At 57.5% G+C, this 26,541-nt stretch overlaps 1 protein-coding gene across 7 annotated transcripts in view; it reads left to right on the top strand.

The window, feature by feature from the left end:
* The window catches only part of CROCC (ciliary rootlet coiled-coil, rootletin), a 40,890-nt gene that overhangs the window by 11,025 nt on the left and 3,324 nt on the right, over positions 1 to 26,541 (top strand). For 4 of the 7 annotated variants that reach the window (XM_035019681.1, XM_035019678.1, XM_035019680.1 and 1 more), the window contains 24 exons: positions 109 to 333; positions 819 to 915; positions 1,607 to 1,690; positions 2,121 to 2,354; positions 3,116 to 3,315; positions 5,264 to 5,446; positions 6,273 to 6,417; positions 7,091 to 7,237; positions 7,615 to 7,845; positions 8,587 to 8,780; positions 9,055 to 9,182; positions 10,319 to 10,488; positions 12,098 to 12,277; positions 13,305 to 13,457; positions 13,802 to 13,945; positions 14,373 to 14,611; positions 14,823 to 14,982; positions 16,398 to 16,565; positions 17,727 to 18,099; positions 23,117 to 23,286; positions 23,415 to 23,535; positions 23,774 to 23,937; positions 25,245 to 25,460; positions 26,142 to 26,366. In XM_035019681.1, coding sequence (XP_034875572.1) covers positions 109 to 333; positions 819 to 915; positions 1,607 to 1,690; positions 2,121 to 2,354; positions 3,116 to 3,315; positions 5,264 to 5,446; positions 6,273 to 6,417; positions 7,091 to 7,237; positions 7,615 to 7,845; positions 8,587 to 8,780; positions 9,055 to 9,182; positions 10,319 to 10,488; positions 12,098 to 12,277; positions 13,305 to 13,457; positions 13,802 to 13,945; positions 14,373 to 14,611; positions 14,823 to 14,982; positions 16,398 to 16,565; positions 17,727 to 18,099; positions 23,117 to 23,286; positions 23,415 to 23,535; positions 23,774 to 23,937; positions 25,245 to 25,460; positions 26,142 to 26,366 — 4,351 coding nt within the window. The remainder of the gene's footprint in view (positions 1 to 108; positions 334 to 818; positions 916 to 1,606; positions 1,691 to 2,120; positions 2,355 to 3,115; positions 3,316 to 5,263; positions 5,447 to 6,272; positions 6,418 to 7,090; positions 7,238 to 7,614; positions 7,846 to 8,586; positions 8,781 to 9,054; positions 9,183 to 10,318; positions 10,489 to 12,097; positions 12,278 to 13,304; positions 13,458 to 13,801; positions 13,946 to 14,372; positions 14,612 to 14,822; positions 14,983 to 16,397; positions 16,566 to 17,726; positions 18,100 to 23,116; positions 23,287 to 23,414; positions 23,536 to 23,773; positions 23,938 to 25,244; positions 25,461 to 26,141; positions 26,367 to 26,541) is intronic. The other 3 variants (XM_035019683.1, XM_035019682.1, XM_035019677.1) reach the window with 1 other exon arrangement.

The raw sequence follows: 26,541 nt of genomic DNA, 5'->3' as shown, positions 1-26,541 counted from the left end.
TTTTTGCCAATCTGATAGTGACATCCCACTATAGCATCCTGGGATAGTTTTAATTTATACTTGGGAGCCTGCCCCCATCCCATGCCTATCCTGTGCTCTCTCCACCAGGGACCTGCTGCACTTGGGAGGGGAGCTGGCCCGGACCTCAAGAGCCATCCAGGAGGCAAACCTGGGGCTGAGCACCAGCCTGCGGCTGGCTGAGAGCCGGGCCGAGGCGGCCCTGGAGAAGCAGGCACTGCTGGAGGAGGAGCTGCGGGACAGGGTGCTCCAGGAGAAGGACCTGACCCAGCTGCAGGTGCAGAGCAACGTGGACAAGGCCAATCTCAGTGCCAGGTGGGTGCCTGGTAGGCAGCACAGGAAGCAGGCTTCCCTGTAGAGTGCGCATCTGGGGATGCAGGGAGGAACGAGTGTCTGTTCACTGGGGATGGGCCCTTCCCTGCTGTGTGAGCTCAGCCAGTCTGCCTCGACACCCTGTGTGACAGAGGGGGGGGGAGACTGAGGTTCGGAAGCCTCTTATCCAGGGCACATTAATGAGCAGTTTAACCCGCTGATGCTAGAGCTTATGCTCCTAGCTCCTGAGACCTGGATGAGTCCCAGAGTGCCTTCCCATGAGGTAAAGCAAGTGGCAACCTCATTCTCCTTTTACAGATGAGCAGTCTGAGGTCCAGAGAGGAGGGACTTGCTCAAGGTCACACAGCCAGGGACGTGGATGCTAGGGTCCCTCCCTGAGGCTTGGGAAAGCATGAAGGACACAGCTGGTGGGTTTGAGGAGAAGATGGGGGTGCTCCCCTTCACCTCTGTTACTGCCCTTCCTCCAGAGTAACAGAGCTGGCCCTGACAGTGGAGCGCCTTCAGAACCAGAATCTGGAGAAGGATCGGGTCAACAAGGCCCTGACCGAGAAGCTTGAGGCCCTGGTGAGATGCGGCTGCCCCTGCGATGTGGAGGGCGGGATCGGGAGTCAGAGCAGATCCGTGGATGAGGGCCGTGTTTGCTTGGGCCACCCTTAGCATCCCATGTAGACTCAGTTTCAGCCCTCATTCATTAAGCACCTAGTGTGTGCCAGGCTTAGTGTGAGCACCTCGTGTGTGCCAGGCTTAGTGGTAAGTACGTTCACCTCCTTTATCCTATTTCATTCCTCTCAGCAGCCCTGTAGCATGATTCCCATTACACAGATGAGGAAGCTGAGGCCCAAGGGGAAATACTTGTCCAGAGTCTCAGAGCCAATAAGCTGGGGCTTGGACAGATGCCTGTGCCCTGCTAGCCCAGGGCTCCTTCTCTTGGAGCTCAGTTGCCTGCCCCTTGAGAGGGACACCCTTCAGGGTGCTGCTGGGGTTGGTCATCCTTCCGTGTGGGCCCTGGCCTGGGTTCTGTGGCTCTCCTCCAATAGTCTGGGTGACCTATGTAGTGACACTGCACTTCTCTGGGCCTGGTCTGTTCCGTGAGGGCACTGGGGCTGCTATGGGGTCTGCCAAGGGGCAGGCCTCTGGGCATGGCTTTAGAGGCCACCCGATGGGCAGGGCCCCCAGGGAGGGAGGTGAAGGTGGAGTTTCCCGCTGGGGCGGAGACCCTGACCACCGTCTCTTTGTCTCCCCAACATCGCTCCAGGAATCCCTGCGGCTCCAGGAGCAGGCGGCCCTGGAGACAGAGGACGGAGAGGGGCTGCAGCAGACCCTGAGGGACCTGGCACAGGTGTGAGGTGGGAGGGAGCCCTGCGCAGGGCGGGGCCAGGCAGGCTGGGAGCACCACCCCTCTGCAAGTGGGTGGGGGCCCTGGGGACCCAGGCTGCTGCTGTTGGACACCCCTACTAGCTGAGCCTGACCTCTGCCCGGAGGGGAGCCCCGGTCTGAGAGGGGAGGCTGCCCGTTCCGGGCCCATCTGTGAGAACCGCCCAATCCTGTCTTGGTAATACATGGGAGACTTCCCCGGCCGGCGTGCTGAGGGCTGTGAGCCCGGGGAGGCGGAATCATGGGGAAGACCTGTAGGAAGGGAGCTTAGAATGTGCTGCGGAGTGGGCGAGGAAGCCGGACACGTGGCCCCCGCGACCCCACTGCCTCGCCTGGGCTTCGTGGCCCAGCTGACCCGCGGCCCCCTCCTCAGTGGCCTCCCCACCCCACCTCAGGCCGTCCTGTCGGACATGGAGAGCGGTGTCCAGCTAAGCGGCTCCGAGCGCACGGCGGACGCATCGGACGGCAGCCTGCGGGGGCTCTCGGGCCCCCGGACCCCCTCCCCGCCGCGGCGCTCCTCGCCCGGCCGCGGCCGATCCCCGCGCCGAGGCCCATCCCCCGCCTGCTCCGACTCCTCCACGCTCGCCCTGATCCACTCGGCCCTGCACAGGCGCCAGCTGCAGGTCCAGGTAGGAGGGGCCCCAGCGCCCTCCAGGGCGGCGCCAGAGTTCCGGCGAGCCGCTTTGGGCCCCTCGGGGCGGGGCCTGTGGCGTGGGGGTGGAGCCCGGGTTCCGGGGGAGGAGCCCGGGTTCCGAGGGAGGAGCCCGGGCGTGAGCCATTTCGGAGCGGGCCAGAGCCCTGAGAAAGAGCAACTGAGTCAGGACCCATGGAAGTGGCTGAGAGCGAGGAGGCAGATCTGAGCCCAGAGTGGGAGGTGCTTGGGCAGCTGGCGGCGGAGCCTGGGGCTGGAGGAGCCTGGGGCGGAGCTAAAATCCTGGTACAGAAAGTGAGGAGATTGCGGGACAGACAGAGCCAGGACCGCCGGGAAAAGGCCTGGGGGGAAGAATCAATCTAGGATGAGAAGCTGGGGAACTAGGGGCAGCGAGGGGTCTGGAGGAGAGTCAGAACCCGGATGCAAAGGGGAGGAGCCTGGGAGCCCTGGGATAGTCAGAATCCACGAGAGGACAGAGTGTGCTTGGTGGTTTATCTGGGGCTTAGGTCGGAGTGGCCAAGGACGTGGAGGCTCCGAGCCCTGGCAGAGCGCTCAGAAGGGCGGTAGGGGCACAGTGAATGGGAGTGGAAACCTAGTCTGGTGGCCTTAGCCCCCCTCTCCTGCCCCGGGCCTAGGCTGCTGAGTAGGCTGGTGTACCTCCCTGGAATGAGCAGAGAGTAGGGGGCGCTCTGGGAGCTTCCTGGGGCTCCTCTGGACTCAGTGGTTCCCATGCCGCAGGACATGCGTGGGCGCTATGAGGCCAGCCAGGACCTCCTGGGCGCCCTGCGGAAGCAGCTCAGTGACAGCGAGGGTGAGCGCCGCAGCCTGGAGGAGCAGCTGCAGCGTCTGCGGGACGAGACCAGCGGGGCCACCCAGGCTCATGAGGATGCCCAGCGCGAGGCCCAGCGTCTGCGGAGCACGATCGACCTTCTGAGCAGGTGCCTGAGAGGTCAGAGGTGGGGGCCTGGATCTAATGCCAGCCCGAGCCTGTAGGCATGTGGATTGCACTAATGCGGTCATCACTGGCCATGTATGTCTGTTAAAATTTAGATTAATTAAGCATCATTCGGGTGCCTGGGTGGCTCAGTCAGTTAAACATCTGCCTTCTGCTCAGGTCATGATCCTGGGGTCCTGGGATCGAGCCCCGTGTGGGGCTCCCTGCTTCACGGGGAGTCTGCTTTTCCCTTTGCCCCTCCCTCTGCTCGTGCTCACTAATAAATGCATAAATAAAATATTTAAATCAATCAGTTTTTTTTTAAAGATTTTATTTATTTATTTGACAGAGAGAGAGGGAGAGCACAAGCCGGGAGGCAGAGGGGGAGGGAGAAGCAGGGAGCCCGATGCGGGGCTTGATCCCAGGACCCTGGGACCATGACCTGAGCCGAAAGCAGATGCTTAACCAACTGAGCCACCCAGGCGCCCCTAATGAATCATTTTAAAAAGTAAAAGTTCAGTCCTTCAGTTGTCCTCGCCACATTTTAAGTGCTCGGTAGCCACAAAGAGCTGTAGAGCATTTCTCTCGTCTCAGAGAGTTCTACTGACAGTGCTAAGAGATTATCTACTCTTAACTGCCTGGCTATTTTTGTTGTGTTGTTGTTGTTGTTTGTTGTTTCTCTTCATAAATGTAACCGCAGAATAAAAACTTCGAAAAACAAAGGGGAAATAAAAAGGCGGGACCTTGTCATAGCCTAGCCCCTGTTAACTCACTGGTTCTGCCTCCCGTCGCGCTTGCTGACAGTGAGGCAGAAGACGCTTCTCGGACACCTGCCGCGGGCCAGGCTCAGTGCCAGGTGCTCCACGGCATTATCGTAATTAGTCTGCCCGTCAAACTCACCCAGTTCGGAGCTGGGACTGGCCCGAGCTTGAGACACTTGGCCGAGCTGACACAGCAGGGTGGCGGGGTGGGGGTAGGAATTGGAATTCAGGTCCTTCTGACAGCAAAACCAGAGCTTCTCATGCCTTGGGAGAAGGGTAGTTGTGTACACAGTGAACGCCTTATTTTGCATTGTGCTATTTTTTTAAAAAGATTTTATTTATCTATTTGAGAGAGAGAGCGAGTGCGAGCAGGGGGAGAGGCAGAGGGAGAAGCAGGTTTCCTGCTGAGCAGGGAGCCCGATGCGGGGCTTGATCCCAGGACCCTGAGATCATGACCTGAGCCGAAGGTAGACGCTTCACTGACTGAGCTGCCCAGGCACCCCGATGCATTGTGCTGTTTTTACTTAATGTTGTGTTGTATGGTTTTTCTCACTTCCTGCCGGCCTTGGCGTCTAGTACACATTCGGGCTGCCACTTCGAGTGAAGAGGTGGGGCCGTGGAGGCGATGCCAGCGATCAGCCCCAGCTGGCTCGGAAGGAGGGGTGACAGACACACTCCCCTCCCCCCTTTGCTGTGACTGCTGGAACTGGGGGAGAAGGCAGCACTCTGAAAATCTCCAGTTGCTGCCCCCTCCCTCCCCTGCCGGCTCCCACGTGCTGCTGGCCTGTGCAGCAGGAAGTGTGGCATCTGGGCACACCCAGCTCTGTCTTCCAGAATTGAGGGCTCGGGATGCTGTAGGGGCATCTCCTGCGTGTCCCAGGAGCTTAGCCTGGCCTCATGGACCTGGTGGGGTGGTTGGAAATAATGCCAGGGCCTCCGTCCATCCCACTAGGCCTCCGAGCGGGTGGGCTGGGGGAGAAGGAAAGCTGGGTGTCCTCCCCTAGGGAGAGTCAGCTCCAGGGAGATGTGGAGGAAGTGAGTCACCCGTGGGAGGAGGCAGGGAAGGCTCCCTGGAGGCAGGTGCCTTAGAGGTCGGAGGATGTGGCTCTGGTTAGGACAGCAGCATGGCCTTCTTCCCTGGGGAGAGCAGCCCCAGCATCCCCTTCAGCGCCCCCTCCTCTCGTCCTGCAGGGAGAAGGATGGCCTGGCCTGCAGCCTGCAGGCGGCCCAGCAGCAGGCCGAGGAGCTACGGCAGGAGCGGGAGAAGCTGCAGGCGGCCCACGAGGAGCTGAGGCGCCAGAGGGACCAGCTGGAGGAGGAACGGGAGGACAGGGTGCAGGACTGTGCGCAGACTCGCCGGGAACTGGAGCGCAGGTGAGTGGCTTCTGGTCTCCCTGCCACGGCCGCTGAAATGGACCTGGGGGCTCCCGACGGTAGCCCTGGGGGCCACGGAGGACCCACGCCTCCCACCATCATGAAGAATCTTCACGGCACTGCTCTGAGGTAGGGTCTTCCAACCAGCCCCATTTCAGGATACCAGGGAGGTAGAGTCACGCCCCTGGGATCAAGGACTGCTATGAGGTAGGAGTGTGGGTGGTGACAACGATAAAACTTAAAATGACAGTAGTAATATTCATATTATTTTTTAAATGGAAAGCCACAGTAATAGTATTGATGATAATATTACCAAGTGCCAACGCCATTTTAAGCACTGACATTCTCTTGTTCAGCCCTCATGGTAACTCTGTGATGTAGGACCTGTCACTATCCCCATTTTGTGGATGGTGAAACTGAGGCACAGAAGGGTGGTGTAATTTGACCAAGGTCACACAGCTAGTTAGAAGAGCCGGGATTTGAACCCAGGCATTCTGCCTTCAGAGTTAACCTCTTAACCGCTGCACTACTTTCTCGTCTGAGGCGTAAGTTACGGTGGCGTCTAGTACGCTGTGCTAGTGAGTAATCGTCATGTTCCTGCAGCTGTTGGGGAGGTACGTCAGGCACTGTATTAAGCACTTCATGTTCAGTAGGTCACGTATCCTTATAACAACTTCGTGAGGCAGCTGTTACCCCATTTTGCAGATGTGAAAACGGAGGCCCAGAGTCACAGAGCCCAAAACGGAGGGCTTGGCTGTTCTTGTGAGTGAGGCTCTGGCCTCCAGGGCTCCTGTCTCAGGCCAGGCCCACACCCTGTGTCCCGCAGCCACAGACAGCTAGAGCGGCTGGAGGTGAAGCGCTCAGGGCTGGCGAAGGAGCTGGTGGAGGTGAGGGAGGCCCTGAGCTGTGCCACGCTGCAGCAGGACATGCTACAGGCCGAGAAGGCCGAGGTGGCTGACGCGCTGACCAAGGTGGGACCCCGGGCGCTGCACAGCCACAGACCTACCTCTCCCCTAGGCCCTAGGCCTTCTCCCTCTGGCCACAGACTGACCCCTGCGTCAGGTTGGTCTCTGACCCTCCGTCCCTTCTGCCTGGACCACAGGCTGACCTCTGACCCCAGCCATAAGTGAACTGACCTCTATTAGAGGTCCTGTCCTTGGCTTTCCGGATGCTCCTGGGGCAGTGGCTCTTGTTCGGGTCATCCTGTCCCCTCTCTGGTCCTGGGGATTGTGAGAGCTGGGGGCGCCATCCTTGACGGGTGCCTGCCCCACCCCTGTAGTCTGGGCCCCGAGCAGTGCCCCCCTCCCCAGACCCCACTCCGCGGGACCCTCTGACCCTGCCCCTGCCCTGCACAAGCTGGGCTTCACCTGCTCCCGCACAGCTCTGCCGTGTGCGGCTTCTTTTGAGTAGCTTCGAAGGCAGCAGGCCTTCCGCACTGGTTTTCTGTCTCACGTTGTGTCTTCTCTCGCCCCCCACCCCACCATCTCGGAGGGGCCCGTCTCTCTGCCTCTCCTTTCTCCCCATGCTCCTGCCTCCATCTCTCCACCTTCTCCGTGTCTCTGCGCGTCTGTTCCTGCCTCTCTCCGGCTCCCCTCTTTCTCTGTCTCTCCCTTCTGCCCCTACCTGGCCGCCCTGGCCCCGCAGGCGGAGGCCGGCCGCGTGGAGCTCGAGCTCTCGGTGACCAAGCTGAGAGCAGAGGAGGCCTCTCTGCGGGACTCCTTGTCCAAGCTGAGCGCCCTCAACGAGAGCCTAGCGCAGGACAAGCTAGGTCTGAACCGCCTTGTCGCACAGGTATTCCGGGTGCCGGCGGGCCCCCCTGCCTCGCCCCCCTTATTCCCCACCCCTTGCGTCAGGGCTTACCTCCCTGTACCCCTGTAGCCCTGCACCTGTCCTGGCCGCTGCCCCTCTTTCTGTCTCTGTTGTTCCGTTCTGACTCCATCTGTGTCCGAGAGAAAGAAGCTCCACGGGCCCTCCTCTCTACCGCCCCCTTCTCAGTGTCCACACGCCCGAGGGACCACCCTTACCCCCAGGGGGCCTCCCCTGGGCTGGCTGTGATGGGTGGCTGGGTGGAGAGGAGGGGGCGCATCCTTGGTCAGGGGTGGGGCCCCCTTCCGCAGGTGGAGGGGCTGGGCCAACCCGCTCCTTCTGCTTCCACCTGGCCGCCACAGCTGGAAGAGGAGAAGGCAGCGCTGCTGGGCCGGCAGCGGCAGGTGGAACAGGAGGCCTCCTTGGCGCGGGAGGAGCAGGAGCGGCTGGAGCAGCTGCGGCTGGAGCAGGAGGTGGAGCAGCAGGGCCTGGAGGGCTCCCTGCGGGTGGCAGAGCAGGCCCGGGAGGCCCTGGAGCACCAGCTTCCCACGCTGCGCCAGGAGCGCTGCCGGCTGCAGGAGCAGCTGACCCAGGTGGGTGTCTGGGCCCGGGGGTGGGGGTGGGGAGCAGGTGGGAGGGGCTTTCAGGCCCCCAGCCCCCTGCATCCGGTCCTGGCCTAACTCCTAGCCTAGGAGCCTGATTTCGAGTTTAAATCCAGCCCTCCCTTTGCTAGCTGGGAGCCTTGGGCAAGCTACCCAACCTCCCGATGCCTCAGTTGCCCCCTCTGTAACACGGGGCTAAGAGTTCTTATCACAAAGGATTGTTCTGAAGAGTACACCGTGTAAGCACTTGGTAGGTGGAGGACTCACCACACAGTAAAAATTCACGATATGATCCCAGATAGAGAATTTTTGAATTGGAATCTTAGCCTTTTTAGAACATAGCTGGAAGGCACCTTAGGCCTTTAGGGATCCAGGGACCTTTATACAGTGTCTGTGCTGGAGGGCCCAGGCTCCTGGGAAGGGACTCTAGGGGATGGGCCGTGGGGCTCAGGGAGCAGGGCTCCAGGTCTCCACTCCGAGTCTGTTTTGTATATTCAGCTCCTCCAGAAAGTTACTCCGCAGACTGCGTGAGGACGCATACCTATTTTTGTACCTGTGTACGTTGCAGGCCCAGAGAGGCTGTGATTTGCCCCAAGCACGCATAGCACGTCCGGGCAGAACCTGAGCTTGACCCCAGGTCTCCCGCCGGCCTGGCTCGGGGCTGGGGTGCTGCTTGGTGAGCAGCTGGGAGATTCGGGGAGTGGTGCTCACAGTGCCCGGGCCGGGGGCCAGCTGTCCCGGCAGCTGAGCGGGAGGGAACAGGAGCTGGAGCGGGCACGGAGGGAGACGCAGCGGCAGGCCGAGGCGCTGGAGCGGGCAGCCCGGGAGAAGGAGGCGCTGGCCAAGGAGCGGGCCGGCCTCACGGTGCAGCTGGCGGCAGCGGAGCGAGAAGGCCGGACCCTGTCGGAGGAGGCCTCTCGCTTACGGTAAGGCCCTTGGGCTCTGCCCAGCCCACCCTGGGGGGTCTGCCCGGGGCCACACTGTGACCAGCCACACCTGGCATTGGTCCACGGGGCAGTTACTTAGGAGCCAGGCTGGCCAGCATGTCCTAGCTGGGGCCCCGGCTTCCCCAGGGAGCGTGTGCCTGGCTGAGCAGGTAGGCTGGCACTTGGCCCACGGCTGGCCGCGCCCTGAGAGTCACAGTTTCCTGGGACCCCGGGAGGCTGAGTCCCAAGGCCTCAGGGGTCGTGTGTGCTGCAGCCTGGAGAAGGAAGCCCTGGAGAGCAGCCTGTTCGAGGTGCAGCGGCAGCTGGTGCAGCTCGAGGCCCGCCGAGAGCAACTGGAAGCCGACGGGCAGGCCCTGCTGCTGGCCAAGGAAGCCCTGACTGGTATGGGGGGGGGCCTGGGCTGGGCGGGGGGGAATGCCAGGCTCTAGCCCAGGACGTAACCTGTCGGGTCCTGGGGTCTCCGGAAGTTGGGAGCACTGGCTTTGGAGTCTGGCTGGCCTGAGTTCTGATCCTGCTGCTGCCACTTAGCTCCGAGCTTTCTCGGGGAAGCCCCTTCCCTCTCTGGACCACCAGTTCTTCCTCTGACAGAGGTTATAACGCTCACTGTCTAAGGCTGTTGCCAGGATGAGGCGAGAAAAGCACGTGAAGACCTTGGCACAGGGCCTGGCGGCCAGCGGTGGCTGTTTCTTGTCACCAGGGCACTTAGAGAGGTCTGAGTTCTCTGCAGAGCCATGGACTCTCAGCTCCACACTCCCAGCCCCGCTGCCCTCCACGTTCCCCGCCCAGTGTCTGAACTCAGGGGTTCCTCTTGCTCAATAAGTGTGGACTAGGCATCTACTTGGGCCGTGAAAATTAACTTTCCTGTCCACATCTACCTGAGCCAGACAGAACCAGGAAGGGAAATGCTGAAAGAGTCTCTGGCGGGCTTCCGACCCAGGAGATAGTTTTTAGATTGTCTACAGTGGGGTGCAACTTCCCCATGGTGACATCCATTAGTGCCGATGGCCCACCGAGCATGTTTATAGCAATCAGTCAGTAGAAGAGATGCTTTATGGAAAGCGGTGCAGCTTTGGGGAATTACCTGTCTCCTCTGGGCGTCCATTTCCTTGTAGATTGGGCACGAGGTAAGCTATCTGTGTGTTATCCTGAAGCTCCAGTGAGAGCAGATCTCTCATGTGCTCAGCCAAGAGTCTGACCCCTCGTAAGCACTCAATCCATAATGGGGGTGGTTATATTTTGCTAACCTCCCCATTGAGGGGGTCTTCCTCATGTTATTGCATTCGTTTGATGCCATTCCAGCTAGATAGGGAGGGGGACAGGGCCAATGGAATCATGTGGTAGATGGGGAAAAAGGCGTAGGGAGGGCAAGAAGCTTCTCCAAGGGAACTCAGCCTAGGTCCCAGGTGGGCCCTCTCCCCTCTGGGATTTTGCCCACATGGCTCATGTGCTTTGAGTCTGCTGGCCCATGGGGAGGTTCTGACCCAAGCCTGTCCCCTCCTCCTGTCCCTCCTGTGCAGGGGAGCTGGCGGGCCTACGGCAACAGATGACAACTGCAGAGGAGAAGGCAGCTCTGGACAAGGAGCTGATGGCCCAGAAGCTGGTGCAGGCTGAGCGGGAGGCCCAGGCCTCTCTGCGGGAGCAGCGGGCGGCCCACGAGGAGGATTTGCAACAACTCCAGCGAGAGAAGGTTCGGGCAGCTGGTTGGGGCAGGCAGGGCTCTGAGCCAGTGTCTCCTCTTTGACCTCAGAGCACTCATCCTTCTCACTCCGCGTCAGTCTCCAAATCTGTGAAATGGAACTTCATCTCTGTTCCCCTAAGGGCAGCTGAGAGAATCCACTGGGTATGCTTTATCAGACGTGCAGTTTCCCAGGCCCCAAATCTGGTTCAGCCCTGGTGATCCTGATGCAGGGGATCCACAGCCACATTTGGGAAATGCTGACCTAACGTATAGTAGGAAAGCATTTTCATTTGCTAAGAAGTGCTGTCTGCATATGAAAGACCACTCTGGAAAGGCATAGAGCCAGGTTACTAGAAGACAGAACAGAGCTATCTAAGAACACTGGTTCTAGAATTTCAGTGCCTGGCTTTGGACCTGATCTTGGCCACGTCCTGGTTAGGTTACCTAAAGGGCCTTCATTTCCCCGTCTGTTACAATGGGGATGATGATACTATAGAGTATTGTGAGGATGAGGTGAGATAATCTGTATAAAGGGTTTGGCATAATGACTGGCACTTCATAAGTGCTCCACTATTATTATGGCACTGAGATACAGTCCAGAGCAGGCCTCAGGGTAGGGCACCCGAGTCACCCATGTTGGGCAGGGCTGCCTCCGACAGAGGTTCAGGCTGTCCTTTATGGCCAGTGGAGGGCCACGTCCCCCATGTAGTCTTCTTGGATTTGGGTAGATAGTATCTCACTTCTCCAGCAGGTGGCAGCAAAGCCTTCGAAGAAGGAGCCCTTGTGCCTACTTTTCACAAAGTTGCTAAGGCCTAGTGTAGGGCCAGGTACCTGCCTGGGACCCCGAGGAGGCCTTTCTTTCCCTGTGGGTTCTACCTACCCACCTACCCCCGCCCCCAGGGAGCCAAACTCCCGGACATCTCTAACCCCTCCTGCACCTTCTGACTTGGGCTCTTCATGTCCCCAAATCTGTACTCTTCTGTCCAGCTATTTTGCCGTCCCCAGGCCCCCTTCATCCCTCGCAGCCCACCCAGCTCCTCTCTACCCAAGCCCCTATCCCCATCCCTCTTCCATAGCTTTGAACAACTCCTTAGTCCCAAATTGGGCTTACTCCTTGTAACCCTGACTTGAGGCTCTCTGATGCCCTGACTGTTCTGCGAATCGGCCGAGCCGTCCCTACAGCCCACAGGGCCTGGTCTGGCCTGGCTGTTGCCTGTGACTTTGGTTCCCTTGCTCACCGTGTCCCCTGGTAGTCGAAGCTCCGGGGCCCTTAAATACAGTGCGTCAGGTTCTCTCTATCCTCCAGGCCATCTCTGGGGCTGGACTCTGGGCCTGGGGTTCTGTTTCTTTTCTCTCTTGACCTGGCTGACTGCTGCCTGTCTCTCCGTCGGGAAATGTTCTCTGACCCCCGGGCCAGGCGGCTGCCACTCCCTGGGGCTTGCACAGCCCTGGCGTGTCCCTGTCACAGCCCCAATCACTCACCCCACCTTGTAGTTACCAGGTCAGCTGACCTGCCCCTCGGGGTCTGGGCTACAGGCGTCTCTTGCTGTCTGGAGGCAGGTGAGGGGCCGCCGGGGCCCAACCTCGTGGGTCACTCGTGCCCGGGCCTGGCCCGCAGGAGGCAGCCTGGCGGGAGCTGGAGGCCTCGCGGGCCCAGCTGCAGAGTCAGCTACAGCGGGAGCGGGAAGAGCTGCTGGCACGGCTGGAGGCCGAGAAGGAAGAGCTGAGTGAAGAGATCGCTGCGCTGCAGCAGGAGCGGGATGAGGGCCTCCTCCTGGCCGAGAGCGAGAAGCAGCAGGTTCGTGAGCCCTGGTGTGGCCTCTGCTGCTGCCTGAGGGGCCCCTGTTCTGGGGCTGGTCCCTGCTCAGCCACCCAACAGCTAGGAGTCCCTCTCTGGGTCTCAGTGTCCTCACCTGCAGGATGAGGGGGGCCCAAGGGGCGTGTGTGAAGCATTGCTGAGACCCATGTTCAGCGAGCCATGCCTGGTGTGTGGTGGGAACTGACCGAGCGGCATCGCATTCATGACACCATGAGCATCGGGTCCAGGAAAGCGGACCCACAGTCCGCCATCCCTCCTGCCACTGCGAGCTGGCCAGGGTGCCCCCAGGACTGCCTTCTTAGCAGTCCCCGTGATGCCCACATGTATCAGCGGACTCTCCTTAAGAGAGCTAACTCCTGACTTTCCCATAATGTCATGGAGTCAGGCTGGACTGCGTCCATCTCCTCATTAGCCGTGGCCCCCTGAGCAACTCACTTCACCTCTTGAGTCCGTTTCCTCATCTGTAAAAGGGGAGTAATGAAGGACAAGGGTTGTTGTGGCAAGTTAGTGAGATTTCTTTTTCTTTTTCTTTTTCTTTTTCTTTTTTAAAGATTTTATTTATTTATTTGACAGAGAGAGAGTTAGCGAGAGCAGGAACACAAGCAGGGGGAGTGGGAGAGGAAGAAGCAGGCTTCCCACTGAGCAGGGAGCCCGATGCCGGGCTCGATCCCAGGACTCCGGGATCATGACCTGAACCGAAGGCAGACGCTTAACAGTTGAGCCACCCAGGCGCCCCAAGTTAGTGAGATTTCTAAGTTGTGTCCATGTCCAGACTTACTGTTACGGCTCTTGTGCCCTTTTCTGGGGCTACAGAGGGGGTGAGTCATTTCTGGGGCCATAGAAGGGGGGAGTCTGCACTGCTGCCCCGGGTCCATCTGCGGTGACCCAGACAAGGTACCGAGCCCCCCAGTGGGCACGTTTCCCAGGGCAGGGGGTGGGCAAGGCCCGAGCCTGCCCCCATGACCAACCAAGCCCCCACACCCCTTTTCTCCCTGCCTCTGCCCAGGCCCTGTCCCTGAAGGAGTCAGAGAAGACAGCACTGTCAGAGAAGTTGATGGGCACACAGCACAGCCTGGCTGCCATCTCCCTAGAGATGGAACGGCAGAAGAGAGACGCTCAGAGCCGGCAGGAGCAGGACCGGGTAGGGCAGGCCATGCAGGTGGGCCCCCATCTGAGCTGGGAGGCACAGCCCTGTCTAAGGGTGGGGGGCATGGCTCTGCCCTGGGGAAGCCTCCGGGCTGTGGGGCAGCTTCAGCCCTTCCTGGGGAGCCCCCGTCAGAGGGAGGTGGCAGAGCTCTGCCCGGTGAATCCTAGCCTGAGAGCGAGAGCAGCTACGGGGACAGCATTCACTGGGCAGCAGGGGACCAGCAGACGGGCCTGGCTGGGCAGCAGGAAAGGAAGGGCCACGTTTGGAGCTGAAGGTGGACAGCTGAGCTGGCCCCACTGGGAACGGCCGGGGGAGGGGTGCGGTGGCACCAAGTCTGAGGAGCCTGCCTGTCCCAGAGCACCGTGAATGCCCTGACGTCCGAGCTGCGGGACCTACGGGCCCAGCTTGAGGAGGCTACTGCTGCCCACGCCCAGGAGGCCAAGAGGCTGCAAGAACAGGCCCAAAACCTGCACAGGCAACGGGAATCCTCCGCGCGCGAGGTGAGCTGTCCCCCGCACCCTTTCCAGGCGGCCCACTAAATGCTGCTAGGGCCCGGCCTGCTAGGGTACAGAAGAGTGTAAGATTTGTCCCGGCATGTGAGAACAAACGAACAGCCAATGCAGAAGGGAGGCCATAGCATTTACGGAGGCCTTGTGGTGTACATGCGGGACTCAGGGCACTGGTGGGGTCCCTGCCCTCTTGGGGTCCCTCCATAGAAAGATCCCGGTGGGTGATTATTTCAGGCCCAGACACCACTAACTGCAGTGTGCTTTGCCCCAAATCAGAACTCATACGTGTGGTCGGAGTTGCTGCAGAGCGAGGGGGCAGGTGCCTATGGCCAGGGACGTGGGTGTGGGCTGGTTTCTGCCAAGTCCCAGCTGGAGTGGGGCCTGTACCCTGTCCCATGACAACCTGCCACCCTCCCAGGCAGAAGAGCTTCGGACGCAGCTGCGCCTGCTGGAGGATGCCCGGGATGGGCTGCGGCGGGAGCTGCTGGAGGTTCAGCGCAAGGTGCGCGAGGGTCAGGACGGCCATGAGGCCCAGCGCCAGGAGGCCAGCGAGCTTCGGCGCAGCCTGAACGAGGGTGTCCAGGAGCGCGAGGCCCTGCGGCGGTCCAACGAGGAGCTGCGGGCAGCCGTGAAGAAGGCCGAGAGCGAACGGATCAGGTGGGGCAACATGAGGGGACCAGCCCCGAGTCCTTCACCGCATAGCTCATAGTAGGGGCCACGTGGGCAAGTAGCACTCAGGGCACCTCTAGGCCACGAGCCGGCCAGACCCACTCGAAGGATTAGGGCAACAGCCTCTGTGTAGATCCACACACTGTACTCTTCCTGGGACCTGTGGCCGCCTCTGACCTCTGCCTCCTCCCCACTTCAGCCTGAAGCTTGCCAATGAGGACAAGGAGCAGAAATTGGCGCTCCTCGCGGAGGCGCGGGTGGCCGTGGGCAAGGAGGCCGAGGAGCTGCGGGCTGGGCTGCAGGAGGTGGAACGTTCTCGGCTGGAGGCCCGCAGGGAACTGCAGGAGCTCCGGCGGCAGGTACCCTCCCTGGGCACTGGCTGCTGGACCAGGAGCACCCCCTTTTGTGGAGCCTGGGCCCCCGCATCTGTAAAACCAGGGCCTTGACCTCTAACAAAGCTTCCCAACTTAAGAACCCCTGAAACTGTGTGCAAAAGTGTGTGTGCGTTGGGGGGGGTGTGTGTGTACATTTGTGTACGTAGTCATTCACATTTCTCCCAGGAGAGGGTCTGGAGCTTTGTCCAAATCTCAGAGGAGTCTTTGAACAAGAAGACCCAGTGAGGTGGATCAGGAGCGGGTGAACATTTTTTGCAGAGCCCCACAGTAGATATTTCTGGCATTCTGCCATTGCAGTCCACACAGTTGGCGTAACCACAGAGTGAGAAAGCAGCCCCACGGTACAGAAATGCGTGGGCATGTGTTCCATTCCGACTTTGTGTATGGACACTGAAATTCGAGTTTTATATCATTTTTCACGTGTAGGAAATGTTGTTGTTCTTTGATTTTCTTCCAGCCATTTAAAAACGGGCCATTTCCAACAATTTAAAAATACAAAAGCCATCCTTGGCTCAGGCCTTCCCAGAAGACTTGCAGAACTAGATGACAGCCCCACTGGGCTCCTTGGCTCTGCCTCACCCGGGGCTGTCAGAGCCTGACTACCAGATTCTCTTCATCTCCCGCCAGTGCCCCCCTCTGCCCCTTCAGGCCCCTTCCTGTTGGGTGGAAGTTCCGGGAAAGCATGGGAGTCCCTGAAAGGAAGTCATATTTGTGCGCCAGGCTCTTGCTGGGGGCTTTGGGTGCTGCGGCATGATCTGTGTTCTCTGGGGAAATAGGGGCTTAGAACATACTTTTGCATTCTGCTTGTCTGAGATTGACTCCCAGTCTGCTGCTTGTGGGCTGTGTGACTTTGGACAAGTCACTTCTCTTCTCTGAGCTTCAGTTTTCTCATCTGTTAAATAAGGATAATGTTAGCATCTGCCCCGTATAGAGTTATGCGAAGGTGAAATGAGCTCATACAATTGAAGTGCTTAGAACAGGGGTGGATGTGTGGTAAATACTCCATAAAAGTCAGGCATCCCTGGAGAGAAAGTTGGCCAGGAAGTTGTGCTTCCTGCCCTCCAGAGTTCCTCTTCTGATGGGGGTCCACCACTCCCCACGGTGAGTGGTTACGATGAGGCAGTCAGTGGAGATCCTTGGTGCCCAGGTGCCTGGCGTGGCTGGAGCTCAGTGAAGTTATCTGGGGTAGGTTCCCAGTGGATTTGAGGTGGTGTTCAATGTTTGTATCCCTAGAGCAGTGGGTCCTGAGTGCCCCCTGGGCCTGGGCTGGGCAAGGTATTGGGGCGGAATTGAAAAGGCCCTCAACACCTTGGGCTAGAAGGGGCTGTGGATGCTGAGAATGGGTCCGAGGTCCTCCCTGTGTCCGCTCTCTCTCACAGATGAAGATGCTGGACAGTGAGAACGGCAGGCTGGGCCGGGAGCTGGTAGAGGTTCAGGGCCGCCTGACACTGGGCGAGCGGGCGGAAAAGGAGGGCCGGCGGGAGGCCCTGGGCCTCCGACAGAAGCTGCTGAAGGGCGAGGCCAGCTTGGAGGCCATGCGGCAGGAGGTAACTTGGGTGGGCGGGCTGTGTGGATGGGGAGGGTCTTAGGAGACAGTTGGGGTGCCCTGTGCTTCCTCCCACCAGCAAGAAGTAGGTGGGGACTCCAGTGCTAGAGTCATTCTGAGAGATGACTCCCTAGGACTCGTCCCTGTTCCCCCACTCTTTGAGATTCTTCCCCAGGTATGATAGTAATAACAACTGCAAGAACCATTTAGCAGGGGTGGGGGCGGTGAGAGGAAGCTCTGTAGACATAACCGGGTTTGAATCTCCCAGCAGCCTCAGGAGGTAGGTGTATTTAGCCCCATTTTACATAGATACCCAGATACTTAGGCCCAGAGAGGTCAAGGGATCTACTCAAGATCACACAGCCACCCAGGTCTGTCTGACTCCAAAGCATGCACTCTTTCCATTCTGCTTTTCTGGCTGTTTTACTGTAGCGAATCTACTGTGTGACCTTGACTAAGTCACTTGACCTCTCCGTGCTTCAGAGCATTCATGGGATGGGGGCCTGGCATAGGTCTTGGCTTCCAGGTGCTCCGTAAATGGTGGTTTCTAGTGAAACTGATGACCATGAGGGTTGAATTATTCCCTAAACCAGAGGGCTGTGTGTGTGACCATGCACTCCATCAGAAAGTAATTTACTACATGCCCTGTTGTGTGATTTATTGATAAATTATGTGCACTGAGAGGCAGTGCAACCTGATTGTTAAAAAAACATCCTCTGGAGTCAGTGTGCCTGTCTTTGAATCCTGGCTCTCAACTTAGTAGCCGTGTGGCCTTGGTTAAGTTATGCAACTGTTGTGTGCCTCAGTTTTTTCATTTGTAAAACAGAAATGATTCATAGTGGTAATGAGGGTTGAGATGTTTGGAAAGTACTTAGTGCCTGCCACTGGTAAGTCCTATCTATGTGGGCTGTTAGTTTATTCCTAAGAAACTGTGTATATTACAAGGCACGTACACAGAAGGAAGAGAAAAAACAAATTCTAGTAGTTAACTCCCACACTCCCTGGGATGTTCCTGCACGTGCTGCCTGGGTGGGGACCTCTAAAAATCAGGTGTTGTGCAAGCCGCTTTTGGGGGGGTGGCCTCCAGGTTGGGCCTGCCAGGCGGGGCGCCTGGTTGGGGGCGGCCTTGCTGACCCCCACCTCCGGGCATCGTCTGCCCCAGCTCCAGGGGGCCCAAAGGAAGCTGCAGGAGCAAGAGGGCGAGTTCCGGGCCCGCGAGCGAGGCCTGCTGGGCTCCCTGGAGGAGGCGCGCGGCGCCGAGAAGCAGCAGCTGGACCACGGCCGCAGCCTGGAGCTGAAGCTGGAGGCGGCGCGGGCCGAGGCCGCGGACCTGGGGCTGCGGCTGAGCGCGGCCGAGGGCCGGGCGCAAGGCCTGGAGGCCGAGCTGGCCCGCGTAGAGGCGCAGCGGCGCGCGGCCGAGGCGCAGCTGGGCGGCCTGCGCTCAGCCCTGCGTCGGGGCCTGGGCCTCGGGAGGTCCCCAAGCCCGGCCCCGCTGCCCTCGCCCGGCTCCCCCGCCCGGAGCGCGCCAGCCGGAGGTGAGCAGAGTGCGGCGGGAAAGTGGGGGGGCGGGGTGGGGCGTGTCTTGCCGAGTCCCCGCCCACGGCCACGCCCCCATCTAGGTCAGCTTCGCCTGAGAGCCCGCTGCTGGCCGGACCGCACCTCTCCTTGACGACGAGCCTCAATCCCGCCCCCATATCGCTTTCCTTCCCTTTGGTGAGCCCGCCGAGGCTCCTCCTTTTCGCTGATCCGTGCTCCCTTGGTTGCTTCATTTTCAAGGGGGTGATGGTGCTGCTTCTTAAGGCCCCTGACTCCTCTAAGTCTTTGAGGCTCCATCTAATAGAATTGATGCTTACCCTCTCCCCATCAGCACCCCATCCTCCTCAGTCTCCCACCCCTAGCTTGACGCCCCTCCATACTAGGCTCGTGACCCTCAACATCACAGCCAGACAGATAACCCACCCAGCCTAAGAGCCCTTCCAGCAACTCCTTCAGAAATCCTTCTAGTCCCATTTGCTCCCAAGGCCCTGTGGATGACCCTGGGAAAGTCAGCCCCGTGCTTCAGGGGGTGTGAGCGCGCATTCCAGAGCATCCGCCTTGTCTCAGCCCGACAGAATCTTGATTCCTGGGGCCTAGCACCGTGAGCAGTTCACTAGGGGATACTGAGTCCTTGCCTCTTCAAATCTACGGATTTAGCCCCAGGATCACATTCATTCAGTTATTCAATATTTTTTAAGCACCTTCTATGTGCTGAATACAATTGGATGGAGCAGTAGACAAACCTGACTAGCGTTTCTGCTCTTACGGACTTTCTAGTCTAGGGATGGGAGCTGCAGACTGTAAATGCAGTATATAAATGAAATAGACAATGTATTGGGTGGTAGTAAGTGCTGGAAGATCGGTAAGGAAAAAGGCATCAAGGGATGTTGCTAGTGAGAATGTAAAAACAGCATCCCTGCTGTAGAAGATAACTTGGCAGTTCCTCAGAAAATTTAGAATTACCATGTGCCCCAATAATTCAGCCTCTAGGTGTATAACCAAAAGGACTGAAAAAGGGGCCTGGAACAGATAGGTATACGTCAGCAGCCATAGCAGCATTATTCACAGTAGCCAAAGAGCGGAATCAAGCAGTGTCTCTGTCAACAGATGAATAGGTAAACAAAATGTGGTGTATCCGTACAACGGAACGTTATTCAGCTTCAAAAAGCAATGGCATTCTGGGGTGCCTGGGTGGTTCAGTCGGTTAAGCGTCGGACTCTTGACTTTGGCTCAGGTCATGATCTCACGGGCATGAGATCGAGCCCTGCGTCAGGCCCCGTGCTGAGCAGAGTCTGCTTGGGATTCTCTCTGTCCCTCTCTCCCCTCTCTCTCTGCCACACTCCCCCCAGCTCGTACTCTTTCACTTTCTCTCTCTCAAAAAAAAAAAGACAATGATATTCTGACACATGTTACAACATGGATGAGTCTTGACAATATTATGCTAAGTGAAAGAAGCCAGTCACAAAAGGATGAATATAGTATGATTCAACTTACATGAAATGCCTAGAAAAGCCAAATTTTATAGAAACAAAGTAGATTAGGGATTCCTGGGGGCTGGGGGGAGGGGAGAATTGGGAGTTATTGTTAGTGGGTACAGAGTTTCTGTTTGAGGTTGTACATGTTAGTTTGCTTGGGGCTGCCAAAACAAAGTACTGTAAACTGAGGTCTTAAGCAACAAAATTTTTTTTTAAAGATTTTATTTATTTATTTGACAGAGAGAGACACAGCGAGAGAGGGAACACAAGCAGGGGGAGTGGGAGAGGGAGAAGCAGGCTTCCTGCTGAGCAGGGAGCCCCATGCTGGCCTCAATCCCAGGACCCTGGGGATCATGACCTGAGCCGACGGCAGATGCTTAACGACTCAGCCACCCAGGCACCCCAAGCAACAGAAATTTGTGTCTCACAGTTCTGGAGGCCAGAAGTCTGAGATCAAGCTTTTGGCAGGGCCGTGCTCCCTCTGAAGTCGCTAGGGAAGGATCTATTCCTAGGCTTGTAGTTCCTAGGCTTGTGGCAGAACTCTAGCCTTCACATGGCCTTCTTGTGTGTGTGTCCAAATTTCCCCTTTATATTATGACACCAATCATACTGGATTAGGGGCATACCCTACTCCACTATGACCTCGTCTTAACTAATTACATCGGCAACAACCCTACTCCCAGATAAATTCACATTCTGAGGTACCAGGGGTTAGAACTTCAACCTGTTAGTTTTGGGGGGACATAGTTCAACCCAAAATAGGGGTGATCGAAAAGATTTGGAAACAGATAGTGTGAATATAAGTAATACCACTAAAGTATACACTTAAAGATGGTTAGAAAGGCCATCAAAATAGATGCAGAAAAAGCATTTGATAAAATACAACATCCAGTTATGATCCAAACTCTGGGAAAACTAAAAAAAGTTTTCCTTAACTGATAAACTAGGTCTTCAAAACCCTATAGCAAATGTGACATTTAACCCTTCTATTTAATATAGTACTGGAAGTCTCAGAGGTCCTAGCCAGTACACTATGGTAAGAAACATAGAATTAACATCTTAAGGTTCAGGAAGGGAGAAACAAAATTGCCACTATTTACAGATCACATGATTTTTCTATGTAGAAAATATAGGAGAAGCTACAATAAATTTTTAGAACAAATAAACTTTATTTTTAAAATTTTTTTTCAAATAAGAAACTTTAGTAAGGTTGCTGGAAACAAGATCAATCTACAAAAATTATATTTTATTATATCAGCGGAAGCAGAAAATGTTTGTTGGTAGATTGCCAACAACATAAATGATAAAATGTCTTGTATACGAGCACTAAGAATTCTCTTCCCCAAAGAAAACACCAGATCTAGATGACTTTACAGATAAGTTCTACTATGCAAGGAAAAAAAATAATTCTAATAATCTAATAAAATATGTACAAGACCTTTATGGAGACAACTATAAATTTTATTGAGAGATATTAAAGGAAACCTAAATAGGAGAAACATACTATGTTTGTGTATCAGAAAGTCCACTATTATAAAGTTGTCAGTTCTTCCAAATTCATCTATAGTTTCAAGGCTAATCCAATCAAAATCCTAACTTTGTGTGTGTCAAACTCCACAAGCCAGTTTTATAACTTCAGTGGAAAAACAAAGGCTAAGAAAGCCAACACTCACTTGAAGAAAAAGAACTAGATGGGTGGGGGCAGGGCTTGCCTTGCCAAAGATAAAAGTTAATATAAAGCTTTGGTACTTCAGGCGCTGTGCTGCTGAGACAGCAGTTGATCAGGTAGTCAAGGACCAGACCCACATGTCTAAAGACATCTGATCTGTGTTGGAAGCTTGATCTGTGATGGGCTTTCCAATAAACAGTATTTGGGTAATTGAGAATCCATAAGGGGGGGGGAGAAAAAGATCCTTACATCACATTTTACGTAAACATCAATTTCAGGTAGATTAAAGATTAAATGTGAACGACAAAACTCTAGCTTTTAAAAGACAATATAGGAAAATATCTTCATGACTTTAGGGCAGGAAAGGATTTCCTAAGACGCACATGCACAGACCCCATTAAGTATAATGTTAATGAATGTTAATTAAAAACCTAAAAAAAGATGGTTAGGAAGGCATATTGTATGTTATATAAATTTTATCACAAATTTGTTTAAAGATTTATTTTTGTTTTAGAGCATGTACAGGGAGAGGGAGAGAATCTTTAAGCAGATTCCCCACTGAGTGTGGAGCGCAACTCGGGACTCGATCCCAGGGCCCCAAGATCATGACCTGAGCTGAAATCAAGAGTTGGACGCTCAATAGATTGAGTCACCCAGGTGCCCTGCAATAAAGAAAATTTTTAACGATATAGCAAGGGCAGGGGTAGGGGTGTTTTATGGGAGATGGAGAGCCCCACTGAGTAGGTTGGAGGTAGGATAAGTAGGAGAAGAGACTCAGGACAAGTGGAAGGTCCTGAGTGGCAATTCCCCTGTCCGGTGAACAGCAAAGGTGACAGAGCAGCTGGAGGGTGGGGAGCAAAGTGTGGAGGAGTGGGAGGTGAGGACGTGGTGACACTAAGATGCTAGCTTCACTCTGTGGGGGTGGGGGCCCTTGGGGACAGTGGGTAGACGTCCTGCTCTGGGTCCTGTGGGTGCTGATGGAGCTATGGGGTAGCCTGAGTGTCAGTTGGCCCAGGCAGGAGGATGCTGACCGCCTGCCCTGCAGTTCCGATGTTGACCTCCAGGTGCCGCCCTGTCTCTGTGCGCACTGCCCCTCCCACCTCTTCAAGCAGAGTTCATTTCTCTGCCTGGAAATAGGGCTACCTGGTTCCCAATCTCAGCTCAGGATCGTCCCAGCTTTGAGACCAAACAAATCCCTTAACTGCTCTGAGTCCGTCCAGCCTGTGCAGGGGGGCATTGGTCCTTCCTTCTCAGAGAGTTGTGAAGGTGGAATAGGATGTCAGGAGAGCCCAGTACCTGGCATGTAGGAAACATTGAAGGGGTGATATTGAGGGGGTGGAGTATTGTTGAGGGGGTGGAGTGTCCACCTTTGGACTGGGCCTTGGGGGGTGCAGCCCTCATAGTGCTCCTGGTCTGGGCAGGGAGGCAGATCTCAGAGCCTCATGGCCAGGGGGAATGAGCTCACCCCAACCCAGCCTGGGGTCAGGGACACCTCTGGGAAGCAGGCCTAAAGGAATGGGCCAGGCAGAGAGAAGCCATGGGGAGAGAAGGGAACAGCATGTATGAAGGCCCTGCTGCTGGAAGGGGGACCTGAGAGTAATGCGGAATGGACAGCTTGTAAAGGTGAGAGGGCTGTGCTAGGGTGAGCAGCAGGGCCTCTGTGTGATGGCAAGGATGCTGGGTTTTATTCTGAGGGCCGTGGGGCCTGGGAAGGGTTCAGCAAGAGGGTGAGGGACCCAGTATGCAGCGGGAAGCTCATGCGAGCTGCTGGGTGCGGCAGGGTGGGTGAGGTGGTGTACGAGGAGCCTGCAGGCCCCTTCCAGGCAGGAGAGGCCCGGGCTCCTGCACCCCTAAGCACACCTCCTCCCCTAGGAAGTGGCGAAGGGCTCAGCAGCCCCAGCCCCTTGGAACGCAGCCCTGGGTCTGAGCCACCATCCCCCGGACCTGCCACCTCCCCGGCATCTTCAGACCTGGACCCCGAGGCAGTGCGAGGGGCCCTCCGGGAATTCCTGCAGGAGCTGCGGGATGCCCAGAGACAACGGGTGAGGCTGGGTGTGGGCGAGGCTGGGTGTGAGCGGCTGGAGAGGGAACCGGGTGGCCCAGGGCCCTACAGGGCGCTGCGGGTTGTCAGAGCAGAGGTCTTCCCTTTCCCCGGACGTTGGGGCCTCAGGATGAGCTTCAGGCCCAGATGAGCACCCTGAGTCGCCAGCTGGCCGAGATGGAGGCTGAGAGGGACAATGCGACGTCACGGGTGAGGCAGCTGCAGAAGGCTGTGGCCGACAGTGAAGAAGGTGAGTGTCACCCCCTGGGTCCTTGTCCTGTTCTCTGTGCTCTTAGCAGCTGCGGCGGGACCTGTGGGATTGGCCTGAACAGCTCCTGCGTCCCTGCCCTGGCCACCATGTCCTGTCTCCTCTGGGGGACCCCCCCTAATCAGTCCCACTCCGTGTGTCCAGACCGGCAGGCCCTCGAGGGCCCTGTGGTGGGTGGAGGGCAGGCCTGGCCGGGCCTGACGGGGCTGGGCTGCCACAGCCCGGCGTGGCGTGAGCGGACGGCTGAGCGGGGTGCAGGCGCGGCTGGTGCGCCAGGAGGAGAGCGTGCGCCGCAGCGAGCGGGAGCGCCGGGCCGCCCTGGGCCAGGTGGCCGCCCTGGAGAGGAGCCTGCAGGCCACGGAGAGCGAGCTCCGGGCCAGCCAGGTAGGCGGGAGCTGAGGGCCAGCCGGGGCGGGGGCGGCTGTGGGTCCGACTGTGCTCCTCTCTGCTGCTGTCTGTCTGGGTCACAGCACCTGCTAACGTGACCAGCCTGTGGCTCCGTCCAGAAGCACATTCAGATTCCACTCTTCTGTTCCTCCCCGGGGTCACTAGGCCGTAGAAGAAAAGGCCTGGGCTTTTGAGCCTGAAGGAGAAAAGCCTGGGTTCAAGTCCTGGCCCGGCTGCTTGCCTGCCTGCTCTCATTTTCCTCCTCTGTAAACGGGGGACACCAGCCATTGTCTCCCAGAGATGATGCTTGAAGGGTCTTAACATACAGTGTTCGGGGGCCCTCCGTTTCCTTTGTCTCTGTGTAGCCACACGAGTCGTGCTCTGGACTTTTTCTGGGGGTGGGGTGGGGGTGTGTGTGTCTGAGGCAGGGCACCCTGGCCCTGGTGGTGACAGTCCAGGCCACCAACGCCTTGAGCCTTTCTCCCCCTCGCTCCCTCCCCTTCCCTCCCCCTCCATCCTTGCCCCCACCCCCTGCCTCTGGCTCCAGGTCAGTCTGAGCAGGATTGTTATGTCTGTGGTTCCAGCTCTGGCCTTGGGCCCGGCCGCGGGGGCCGCAGCAGGGCGGGGAGGCCAGGAACACAGCTGAGCAGGGGCCAGAGTGTGGCTGCCAGGCCCAGACATGGCAGACATGGGGCTCTGAGCACGGCAACAGGGGGGCCAGACCGGGGCGGGGTTGTATTGGCTGTAATAGGATGGGAATGGGAATGGAAGGGCCCCAGTCTGTCTTCCGGTCCTGTCCCCCCCCCAGCTTCCTTTACTGTCTGACCCTGTGTGAGGGAGGGAAGAACATCATCCCCTAAAACCAGGTAGGGCCCAGGGCTCCCACCCGGCTCAGCTCACACAATGCAGCTTCCGGGCCTGCCTCTGGAGAGTGACGCAGCAGAGCAGGGGATGCCCTGGAATCTGCATTTTTACCCCCCCCTCCCCAGGGCTCTGTGAATACCTTGTGGTGCCCCTGGGCAGTGCAGTCTCCCCACTATACAGATGTGAAATAGGGCCACAGAGCAGGAAGACAGAGACCTGATCACAAAGCCTGTTAGACACAGCCCAAACCAGAATGTGCTCTGGGATCCTCAGGTCAACCCATCCTTCAAACATAGGGGGAGACTGAGGCCTCAGGAGGGTCACAGGCCGGCCCCAGGTCACACAGGGAGTGGCTGGACCAGCCCCCTCAAGGTCCTGAGGGGGTGGGGAGAGGTGTGGGGCGGCCAGGCAGCTGGGGCCTGATCCCTCCGCATCCCCAGGAGAAAGTCAGCCAGATGAAGGCCAATGAGGTGAAGCTGGAGAGCGACAAGCGGCGCCTGAAGGAGGTGCTGGACGCCTCTGAGAGCCGCACCATCAAGCTTGAGCTGCAGCGGCGCTCGCTTGAGGGGGAACTGCAGCGCAGCCGCCTGGGCCTGGGTGACCGTGAGGCTCAGGCCCAGGTCCTCCAGGACCGGGTGGACTTCCTGCAGAGACAGGTGGGTCCCCACCACTGCCTGCAGGCTCCTCATCTGCACGCCCAGCACCAGGTGCTTTACACGGACCCCATAACACTCCCAGCAACCCTGTGAAGCAAGCGTCATCCTCATTTCATGGATGGACAAGCAGAGACTCAGACATGACATCATCACCCAAAATCACATAGCTAGTAAGAGACACAGACAGAATCCGAGTTTAAGACTCTGACAATAGAATCTGCACTTCTAGGAAGCAGGTGGGACAAGTTAGAGTTGTAGATTCCACTCATGTCCCTTTTTGCCTTGGCTGCCAGGAAGCTCAGCTTTAGACTGTTCAGTAACTCTGCGAGCCCTGCACAGTCACCCACCAAAGTCAAGAACACAGAACATTTCCAGTTTGTGGTGGTTGTGGTGGTTACTCCTTCTCTTCCATAGCAGGGAGGAGAAGGGAATGAGAATGGGGAGGAGACCGTGGGGTCTGAGACAACCAGGTGGGTGGCACTCCAGGTGAGGGGAGTTAACCAGCAGTGGGACCAGGGCCCTGGTTGCAGTAGGCTGAGCCTGCGGGAGCACATGGGAATAATGAGCATCAGTGATGAAGGCCTAGGCAGAGTGGGAGGGGCTTGGCTTGGGTTCAGCCTCCCTGCTGGAGGCCATGTCGAGAGCAGAGCCACTTTACCATCCTGTCTGTCCTCCTGCCAGGTGACAGACAGTGAGGTGAAAGCAGGGACCCTGCAGCTGACAGTGGAACGGCTGAGTGGGGCCCTGGTCAAGGTGGAAGAGAGCGAGGGGGCCTTGCGGGACAAGGTGCAGGGCCTGACCGAAACCCTGGCCCAGAATAGTGCCAGCCTTACCAGCACCCAGGACAAGAATCTGCACCTGCAGAAGGCCCTCACCGCCTGCGAACATGACCGCCAAGTGCTGCAAGTATGGATTCCGGGGCCTGGCTCGGGGTGGGCTCGGTGAGAGAGCCGCCAAGGGCAGGCTTGGAGGGGCCCTGATAGAGAGCCAGCCCCTGGGGCCATCAGTCGGGAACCCTAGGGAGCCAGTCAGTGAGGCTTGGAGTTGGGGGGGCCCAATAAAAGCATTGCCAATAAGAGGA

This window comes from Mirounga leonina, unplaced genomic scaffold (assembly GCF_011800145.1).
Source record: "Mirounga leonina isolate KUSES-001 unplaced genomic scaffold, KU_Mleo_1.0 Mir_173, whole genome shotgun sequence".
NCBI lineage: Eukaryota > Metazoa > Chordata > Mammalia > Carnivora > Phocidae > Mirounga > Mirounga leonina.
This window is presented reverse-complemented; position numbering and strand designations above follow the sequence as displayed.